Source organism: Leptonychotes weddellii, chromosome 5, assembly GCF_054177405.1.
Source record: "Leptonychotes weddellii isolate Sample4059 chromosome 5, ASM5417740v2, whole genome shotgun sequence".
Lineage (NCBI taxonomy): Eukaryota > Metazoa > Chordata > Mammalia > Carnivora > Phocidae > Leptonychotes > Leptonychotes weddellii.
The window spans coordinates 55,635,397-55,646,571 of NC_138373.1; the positions used below are offsets into that span (position 1 = coordinate 55,635,397).

General features: G+C 38.6%; 1 protein-coding gene across 2 annotated transcripts in view; it reads right to left on the reverse strand.

Moving 5' to 3' along the window:
- Positions 1–775: 775 nt before the first annotated feature.
- The window catches only part of GAD2 (glutamate decarboxylase 2), an 81,656-nt gene continuing 71,256 nt past the window's right edge, over positions 776–11,175 (reverse strand). For both annotated transcript variants that reach the window (XM_081820756.1, XM_081820755.1), the window contains one exon: positions 776–4,405. In XM_081820756.1, coding sequence (XP_081676882.1) covers positions 4,232–4,405 — 174 coding nt within the window. In that variant the 3' untranslated portion in view covers positions 776–4,231. The remainder of the gene's footprint in view (positions 4,406–11,175) is intronic.

Below are 11,175 nucleotides of genomic sequence, written 5' to 3' on the forward strand. Positions count from 1 at the left end.
CACCCCTCTTAATCCATAAGAGCATGGGAGAAAAGCCCCTGAACATGATCGCTCCAAAATTCAGAACCCACAGAGGTGCAGAAATAACCGATAATATACAACAGCCTACACATAGCCCATGTGTATACAGCATTGGATGGTGCACCTGAATTATCCGTGTCCCAGCTCTCCTGAAAGTTCTGTGGGCCTCTTTGGCTTTCCTGGGCCACAGGCCATGGGCTATGGATTTTGCTATCAAAGTGAGACCCAGGGAAATGAGAACATTAACTTAATATTTGTCACTATTATGACATTATTATTGTTTTAGCTGTGATAATCATATTGAGGACTTTTCTCTTTTTGTTTATAGGAGCCCTTATCTTTTCAGATTCATATAAAAATAATTTGGTGTTAGGGAGGACATGGGGTCGGGGAATGGTGAAATGAGATTCAGTCTCTGAATCAGTAAATGTTGAAGCTGGGTGAAAACTTCACGGGAATTTATTATACTATTTTCTCCACTTTTGTATGTATGTGAAATTTTCCATAATAAAATGTTTTCTAAAAAAAAAGACTGGATCTGCTTGCAGAATTGAAGCACGTGTGGTAAAACAATATCCTTCAGAAGTGACAGTAAGAGTGGCAGCAGAAGTAAGAGCTCTTTTTCCCCAACAAAGACCCAAAGACACTCTGAGCTCTGTGACAAGACAAGGGCCTTGTATTCAGGCAACTTGTTAAAAATGAGCTCCACAACAAGGCAAAGTCAGAAATAAGCAAGCAGAGCCCGAGGCATGTCCACATTTACACATTTATTTGGGTTTAGAGAGACAACACAGATAAAATACTTTGATCATACACAAGTTTATATTTGGTAAGAAGAACATGTTGCCACGTGTTTATATTTTTTATTTTTTTCTGTCTTTAGTAAATGGCGTAATGTTGGAGAGATGTTGATGTCTTTCAGAAACACCAGTTGGGAACAGTATTTTGGAGCACGAAACTAATAAATACACAGTGTTTGTACGTAGCATCTGAAAACAGGAGAGCACGTGCAAGATGATACCCACCATGAGGGTCCTTGATTCCCTGTCCTGCTGCTATATTTACACCTGTGCTTTCTTTGTCCACGTTCTGAGGAATAGCTCCTACTCCAAACCCCAGTGGGGACAAAACCTGCAATTTGGGCAGTTTGTGACACTCCATATGGGTCTCCTCTATTCTCAGACATGAGCGGCATTCACCTTGCATTTTTGTGCAATCACACAGTTCTCAAAGGAGATTTCTCGGTAGAGAGCTTAGCTGAGAGCATGTTCTCTATTAGAGCAGATGTGGAGGGCGTACAGTTTAGCAGAGAGAGGGAGAGAGAAAGCACACAGGAACAGATGCCGATGTTGTTCTTGTAATATTGATACAGCTACCACACAGAAAAAGACATGTCAATAATATGTTGTACAAGCTTTTACAGCAACATATGTTGATTTGCAACACTGTACAGTTCAGAGCTAAAGTGCACAACCCCAATCTGAGGTGACGAGAGAGTACTATCAATATAATGAAAGCAACACAATTTATACACACAATTGATTTCCTTTGCTTTCTTCACAGCCTTGTGATAGTACACGAAGTCAATGCCATTTATGTGTCTCAGATAAAGACATACCACACCTTTTTTTCAAGTATTTAAAAATAATAAACACAATATTGCTGAATTAATGAAAATGGCCATGTCAATTCTGATTAAGTTAACCCCAGACTTTTCTTAAATTTGGAAAGGATGGTCCCACATAAAGGCCTTTGGCACTGGGAATTTGAGCTAATGTTCAAAACCACCTTCCTCCCTCCCTCCCTCTCTCCCAAGTAGATTACAGACCTACTTTAAAGAATATTTTATTAGAATACTGGGACCTATTAAGCTTTTATTTACCCCCTTTCCTGGGTTTTGGTTGGCAGGGATTTCACTGATTGAGCAAGACTCCCAGACAACTTGGGGAAGGATCTGGAAGGGGCAGGGAGTGGGGGCAACAACCTATTTGTAAAAATTATTTTGCTGGAATTTCATACACAGACACAAATGCTTCTCCTTTTAATTCCATCATACCATCAAGTTAAAAAGCAGCAGCTTCTGATAGAGGATCGTACTGCAAGGTATAAGCATCCTGCAGTTGAGAGGGGTCTGTCCAGGTCAGGGCCCTGGGTTCCACTGTCTTCTCCAAGCAGGACAGTGGGTTTGACAGTTAGTGTCTCTGCCTCTGAGGTAGGACCTTTTGGCCTGAGTCTCAAGATAGATGGGCAGCTATGTGCTTAGTCTCAATGGCCCATTTCTAGAAGGGAAAGGGATGCTTGGCCATTAGACATAGCCTAGAATGGGAGGTTTATTCCTTCATGAAATTCTGGGGTACAGATAAAAGTTTTCTCCTAATCATCATAGGGAACCCATTTGCTTCCTAGACAGGAAGGACCCAAACCTATGTTCATTTCAAGTATCAATGTTTTTGGATATAATGTGGGAGAAAGAATGTAGGGGCAAGCTCATGCAGATTTCAGATGGTGGGATCTTACGGTTATATTATAGGGCATTTCTTTCTTTCTTCTTTTGTATACCTGTAGTCTTTCTAAGATACATATAGAAAGGATGAATGTTCTAAGTTTGTATCTGCAATCTGCCTAGATCAGTCTGTAGTCATCATACTAGTACTTGGAATCCAACAAACTGTGGCCCCACAAATATCTATGGGAGCTCTTGTTAGTTCAGACTTCTCCATCAGGTTTGTAGGGGAAGAAGAATTCTTTAAAATATTATCCTGAATTCTAAGGATCTTCCTATCTCTGCATACTCTGGTCACTTTCAATCTTAACGACTGAGCCACCCAGGTGCCCCTGGTCACTTTCAGTCTTGACAAGAGGCAGATAAGTCTTAAGATGCTGTCTCAAAATCTCAGGTGAAGAGCTCACTTCATGAGAGGAAAATAACCACCCATGGGATAGAAATTAATTATTTGGGATTCCAGTGATGGGAACTTTTGTGTGTAGGAGAGGGGAAAGAATGGGAATAAGCAATTACCCAGGAGGTAAATGACTCCTTCCTGGACAGTGACAATATGGTGCCCAGGAGGACATCATTGTTCACGCAAAGATCTCTTCTCTCAAGGCCAAGTTTAATTTTCTGGGATCACCACCTTCTGGAGTGTGCTTCATTCCTTTTTGCTCAGGCTGATTAGATTTTATTTTTATTTTCTCTAATTAATCCAAATGACCTAATAAAAGAATACTCTTTGGGAAGATGCTTCCAGAATGAGCATCCACCTTCTGTTCAAAACAAGCTGAACTGGAAAGCAGAGTACAATTACCCTAGTTTTAGTCTAAGATGAAGCTTGGCTTACCGTGCTTACTGAGGGGGTCTGCTCAGGGTCAACTGGGCGGAAAACTCAGCGGGGAAGAGAATCTTATTGTCGATCTGGTCAGTCATTTTAAAGAACTTGCAATATTCTTTTGTGTTTGTTTTGTAATACTAACTTTAGAGATATGATAAACCGTCACATGAATAGAAAGAAGGCATTATACCTTTTAAGAATTTTGTGGGCCTATGTTTCAAAATAACTTTGCTCAGTGTTTTATTGTGCCTCCATTAAAAGAAAGAGAAAAAAAAATCTGGCTTAATTTTTATATCTGACCCTGCAGTTTGTATAACCCATATAAAATAAAAATCTATATGTTACAAAATAGGATTTCTTTTTAATATATATATTTTCCTTTTGTAAAATTATATGTATTTAAATACATTTGAAATGTTGCTATAGGTAAATTAGAAATTTTTTTTCTAATACTATGAAAAAGGCAAGAATTTTTATTGTCAACATACATTTTATATGTACTTTCTCCTTTGGACTGTGCCCCAAAGAACCTTTTTGGATTCAGGGGCAATTTGGCACTATTCAATCGTACTACTCTGAAGTGAAAATAAAGCTTGATTTGCATACTATATTAAAAGTAAGGGAAGTATTTATAACAATTTTAAGCTTTTCATTATTGATTAGAACACAGCCTTTTGTCACTAATTTTTAGAGAGGTATTCTAAACTTAGGAAAGGATTTTTAAAAGGAGCAATGTTTTTTGGATTTTTAAACTGTACTCTACTTTGACATCACAATATAGAAATAGATTTACTTTGGAACAAACTACAAATACATTCACACAGTTTGTGACAACTTAATTGTCTACCTAGAGAATTGAAACAGCTTAGTGAGCTATGTTATTATAAATCTTGTCCAAGGCGTTCTATTTCTTCAATCAGGAAGTCAATATCTTGGTGAGTTGCTGCGGGATTTGAGATGACCATGCGGAAGAAATTGACCTTGTCTCCCAAGGGCTGGTAGCTGACCATTGTGGTCCCATACTCCATCATTCTGGCTTTAATCACTGGAGCCACCTGTGGGAGAGATCAGAGCCACATGGTGACCCCTGGGGACCCTTCCTCTAGTAAAAGAACCCAATATCAAGTAGCATTTTTAGTTTTTAATTAAACAACCAGACTCATATTTGTTTCCCTTAAAGAAATTTTCTCCAAGTTTTTTCGGGATCAGAGCACTAGAGCAGTTTAATACATCCAAATTCTTGAAGGTGATAAGATGAATAATAAGTGATAGGCTCTCAGTTGTTTGCTCCCTCATCCTTGACTTTGTGAAAAAGAAAACTGCAGACCCCAATTGGAGTCACAGTAGGCCACGTCACCAACCCTGGGCTTCATACCTAACCTAATTGCACTTTCAATTTCTTCCAAGAACATAGTCTTAGCTGTCAGGAATCTTCTGGTCAGCATCAAAATGGTACTCAGTCACATGGCCCCTTCCCATCCCCCAAAGAAACATGAGGTAATCACCTAATAAGACCCTTTTCCCCAAAGAAAGGTGAGCTCACCCAAAATAATTCTCTTTTCTGTTTGTGACTTCCTTGTCCTGCCTTTAAAAACCTCTCCCTTTCTATAGCCCCTTGGAGCTCCCCTCTACTTCCTAGATGGGATGATGCCTAAAGCCAATTAGATTTTTAAACTATACCTCAGTTGAGTTTTTGTTATTTAACAACTTGCAGTTATGGTTTTGGGAGAATGGGAAGAATTCGGTGTTGGTTCCAAGGCTAAATAGTTTAGCAATACACCATTTGGGGGAGGGCTTTTTGTTTTTCCCTCAGTAGATATAAAAACACCGGAAATAGAACATAGCTCAGAGAATGGTTACCAAGAGGTAAGCCTCAATATCAAGTGATGTCTGAAAATAAGCAGACTTTTGAGCCTTTAAAGCCCTTTTCTTTCTTGAGACCCTAAAGCTTTCCAGTTTCTTTTCATTCTCCTTTTGCATTATCTCAGTTTATAAGATTTTTTGAAATGCATTCCTTAATCATGATGAAAATCAGCTGAGGCCAAAAGGAGAGCCCACAAACACTTAACATTACAGAGGTGACTCTCAGGTGAGATTTTACCACATGTATGCCAGGATGATTACAGCGTCAGTAGTTCTCTGATGACTGTGTATGAGATGAAGTTCAAACTCTCGAGCTCAGCACAAAGCTATTTTGTCCCCCAGCTCTGAGGACTTATCTTCCAGTGCTCGCTAAAACTAATCTTCAACTCTGCCACATATATTTTTCTCCCTTCACACTTGTCCTCAGTCTTCTGTGTCACACTTGTTGTCTTGGCTCCAAGTTCCCTTTCTCTTCCAAGACATATCCTATACAGACCCCAAGACTCCACCACAGACCTACAACCATGATGAAGCTTTTCTTGACTGCTCTAGTCCAGTAGCTTCTTTCTCCTTTTAAGTGATAAATACATGATCCTTACCCATAGAGTCTGTCTGCAGAAACTTTCCTATTGTCCTATTACTTATAATAAAATACATTTCATCTCTGTAATTTTAAAACCGTAAGCTCTGAAGGGCACAGTGTATTTTACTTCTTTTGTTTATAAGCACAACTGTGTGTGCACATTGAGGGCTCCCCAAGTCCTTATTAAATTAAATAAAGAGTAGAATAATAGGGATAGCTATCTAGGAAGAGGAACACATTTAACTTAGGTCTAACCGTGTGTATGATCCTGTTCATGTATTTTACCATTAGAGTCTGTAAATATAACATCTGATCATTTAAGTTCATTGCTGCAAATATGTAACCAGGAATGGTTGATGTCAGGGAGCTTTAGACTTATTTAGATATACATAGTAAGTAACTCAGTTCAAAATGGGGACTATACCTTACATCATAGTTGGATTCATTTTAATGAAGAATAGTTTGATTCAGATGGAATGCTGTTATGAACATGCAACTTTTGAACATCAACACTTAAATAATCATTTGTTTACAATGAGATTTTCATCTTCACAGTACTCATTGTGAAAATGACATATCTGATAAAGTGTTACTATCCAAAAACCTATAAATAACTTATAAAATTCAACACCCCAAAAACAAAAAATCCAATTAAAAAATGGGCAAAAGACATTTCTCCAAAGAAGACATCAGATGGCCAATAGACACATGAAAAGATGCTCAACATCACTCATCATCAGGGACATGCAAATCAAAACTACAATGAGATTTCATCTCCCACCCGTCAGAGTGGCTAAAATAAAAAATATAAGAAACAACAGGTGTTGGTGAGGATGTGGAGAAACGGACCCTCTTACACTCTTGTTGGGAATGCAAACTGGTGCAACCACTGTGGAAAACAGTATGGAAGGTCCTCAAAAAGTTAACAATAGAACTACTTTATGATCCAGTAATTGCACTAGTAGGTATTTACCCCCAAAATATAAAAACACTAATCCAAAGGGATACATGCACTGCTATTTTTATAGCAGCATTATTTATAATAGACAAATTATGGAAACAGCCCAAGTGTCCTTTGATTGATGAATGGATAAAGAAAAGGTGGTATACATATGTGTGTGTGTGTGTGTGTGTGTGTATCCACACACACAAGGGAATAAAAAAGAATGAAATCTTGCCATTTGCAACAACGTGGATGGAGCTAGAGAGTATTATGCTAAGAGAAATAAGTCAGAGAAAGACAAATACCGTATGATTTTACTCATATGTGGAATTTAAAAAAACAAAACAATGGTTTTCTTTTTTAAATTGATCAAGGGAAAAAAGAGAGAGAGAGAAACCAAGAAACAGATTCTTAACTATAGAGAACAAACTGATGTTTACCAGAGGGGAGGGGTGGGGGAATGGGAGAAATGGGTGATGGGGATTAAGGAGGGCACTTGTTGTGATGAGCACCAAGGAATGTATGCAAGTGTTGAATCACTATATTGTATACCTGAAACTAATATAACACTGTATGCTAACTATACTGGAATTTAAAATTTAAAAAAGAAAGCTAAGTGAATGTAAAAAAACCCCAAACAAAGTACTCAATGTGTAAAATCGACATATTTCCTATCAGGCCCAATTATTTATTAGTTACCAAAGAGAAAACCAAGGACAGAGTTCATCTTCACTTTCATGTCACCCTCACCTCACATCCTAAACCTAATTGCCTCATCTAAACATGAATGTGCTTGATGATTCCAGCGCTGGGATTTTCTGATTCTAGGTTAACGTGTTCTTAAGTCTCTTTCAGCCTCTTTTTTATTACACAGGAAGATAATATAAAGAGGAATGTTTCTTTTTTTCCCCTGAAGGATTAAGGATGTACATAGAGCATCGGGCTCATCCCAGGGAATAAGTATGAAAAAGAATTTGAATATCTCAACTCTGGGGTTAAGTTCTGAAAGTGGATCTAGTAGAATATTCTAGCATAAGGACATGAAATTTATCACTTTGTGCTGTGAGACATGGCAAATCAATGTGTTCCTGGGAAGAGAAATCCCAAAATAGAAAAGGAATTCCAAATCCATGTGTCTGTGGAATTTTAGGAAGAATCACATAACTATTCCTTAATTTTTATTTGTGTAATAAATCATGCTTGCTCTTTAGAACTGACAAAACAATGATAATGCTTTACTCAGTGAATTAAACTCTGATTTCATTTTCATGGGCAATCCCAGCAAAACCACATAGAGATGGTATTTATTATTAAAGACAATCATCTCTAACTTTTCAGAGAAGTGAAATCAAATCAGAAGTTAAATCAAATTAATCAGAAGTTAAATTAAATGGTAACAGACATCATCCCAAACAGGTTTTGGTATAAAGTCAGATCGATTCCTCGCAGTTACTGAAGCTAGCTGGGTTGGAGAAATCATATGACTTTTGTCTAAATACATATGACTTTTGGTTGCTTCCAGAAAATGTGGATGAACTAAAATTAGCAGAAACATGGAACATCTACTTCATTGCATAATCACTAATTGCAAGTTCAGAAGGAAAATAAGATTCTGACTCTTCTGATGAATATATAGCATTTTCACTTATTTCTAGATGTTGTCTTTTGATCTCATTCTTGGTTTTGTTGAATAAAGAGAGTCAGGAAAGAGAGGCTGCCTGTTGAAGATTTCACTAAAGACCTCAGCAGGAGCTCTTGGTGCTGCCTTATAAGTTTTAGGGTGTCATTTTCTCCCTTGTGTCATTAGCTTTTTCAATCCCTTAGAAAACAATAACCAGGGAACTATCCCATAATTTGAAACCACATTTATTTCTCCCAAGAGAGCTCAGGTTAAAGCATCACAGAATCACAGAAATGTATTTTTTCATTATGTATCACAAAATCTTTTTGTTTCAAAATCTTGGAAACGTGAGTGAAATTTTTGGAAAAATGAAAAAGCAGAATAACAACAAATAGGAATCCTAACACTTTAAAATTTCACCAATTAAATTCCTTGTTACATTTAACAACGTAGACTTTGGAAGAGTGTCACCTTAAATATGAGGCCAATCTACTTCCTTACCAATGTACTTTTCAATCCACTGTTGACCTTTTGGAAGTCCATCAATCATAGACTGGTAGAAGTCAGGATGAGATACGCAGATAATGATCACATACAATGCAATAAAACACAAGATGAAGGTGATGATGAAGAACCAGGATTCTTGTCTGATGAATGCCCTCATGGACTCCAACTGCTTGTCCTGCCTGTGTCTAAGGCATTTGCCTGTGGTCGTGTGGCGCCCCAGGCCTTCTGTGTCCACTGTGCCTCAGTGATGATGGGCCACCTGCACATTCACAGTCCTGATCAGGCAGCAGGAAATACTCCAACCTGATTCTCAGCCTCCCTCATGAAGTTGTTGACTCTGCTTGTTTCATAATAACCACCTGTTGCCTAGATATCTGTCCCCATGTCACTGTGAGCTCTGGAGAAAGACCTATGATCCACTAGTAGGTTTCCTAAATATCGTTTCTGCTCCCTGTTCTGGAATGTGTAAATGGCACTTTAGCTCAGCAAACGTTGTTGAGTGCCTTACTGTATGCTAAGCCTTGTACCAAGACAAGAGGGCACAAAGAGTAATTCTTCCTTGGAGGGTCCAGAATTTAACTTAATTCTCGTTTGCCACATGCCACATGGAAGTCTCCACATTTCCTCCCATTTTGGGTCTATGTCAGCACTGACAAGAGAATTTTATGTAGTGATAGAGATGTGTTATATCTCCACTATCTGATACAATAACCACTGATCACAAGTTGAGCCCTTGAAATGTGGCCAGTGTAACTGAAGAAGTGAATTTCTGGTTGAATTTAATTTTGATTGATTTAAATTTAAATGCCCTATGCGGCTATTGATACCATACTGGATAGAGCAAATGATCTATTTTATTTTACCTCCGCTGTTTTCCCTCTGGGATTGTGTGCATGTGTGTGTTTGAGCATGTGAAGATTTACTGGTCCCTGGACATTATACTTTAAGGGATTTATATTTAAGAAGAAACTTTTCTGAAACACTGAAAAATTATTGACATAAATAAACAAAAGTTAACCTTGATATTTTATGTGGTTCTACTGAATCAGAATTCCAACTCTGACTTGCTGAATTCTCTATCTTCTAGTCAGGAAAATGGAATCACAGGAGAGGAAAAAATTAAGAGAACTCATTTTGCAATCCCCAGACCTAATTCAAATTTGAATTACCAACAGTATAAAAATAGTTGACTAATATTCTCATGGCTCTCCCCAAGAAATAATCTCCATTCCCATCACAGTTTATGTGATTTGCCAAAACCTGAGGCATCTGAAGAGAGCTGTATTGAAATGGGGGGAATTCAGAATTGATTTTTTTTAAAGATTTTATTTATTTATTTGACAGAGAGAGAGAGACGGCGAAAGAAGGAATACAAGCAGGGGGAGTGGGAGAGGGAGAAGCAGGCTTCCCGCTGAGCAGGGAGCCCAATTCAGGGCTCAATCCCAGGGTCTTGGGATCATGACCTGAGCCGAAGGCAGACGCTTAACAACTGAGCCCCCAGGCACCCCTCAGAATTGATTTTTGCTCAGAAAGTGATGGGAAAAACCGCTTTCTGTTCTGTTTTCCCATCTTGCCCCATCCCTCAGCCCAGCAATAATGAATTGATTCAACAAATGAAATCAGTCAAATTACCCCATGGATTCTGTCTGATCAATGGATTCATTAAAGAGGTAGAGCCAATGAGAATGGAAACATCTAATTTCTAACTAACTTGTTAAATAAAATTAGTTATTGGTAAGATGATACATACTGCGGAGAAGCCACACCATAAAACATCAGGAAAAAATATGAATTCTTTCTTCTCAAACGATAACAGGCCCCTTTTTGCCTCCCTATCATCTTTTCCAATGTGACCCTCATCCTGCCTCCCTCCTATCTCTTGGGCTTGATTTCTTGGAATGAGCAAATGAGCCCACTTCATTAAAACTTCAAACATGACCATGACCCATCCTACTCAGACACATGCACTGATGGATTCCCATTCTAGAAGCTTTCTTCCATGCATTCCTCTAGGTCAGTGGCTCTGAGCCTGGGCTGCACATTGGGATCACCTGGAGAACTTTTAGAACCATTCCCAAGCCCATCCCAAACCAACTGGATTAAATTCTCAGGGTTGGGGCGCCTGGGTGGCTCAGTTGGTTAAGCGACTGCCTTCGGCTCAGGTCATGATCCTGGAGTCCCGGGATCGAGTCCCGCATCGGGCTCCCTGCTGTCAGCAGGGAGTCTGCTTCTCCCTCTGACCCTCCCCCCTCTCATGTACTCGCTCTCTCTCATTCTCTCTCTCTCAAATAAATAAATAAAATCTTTT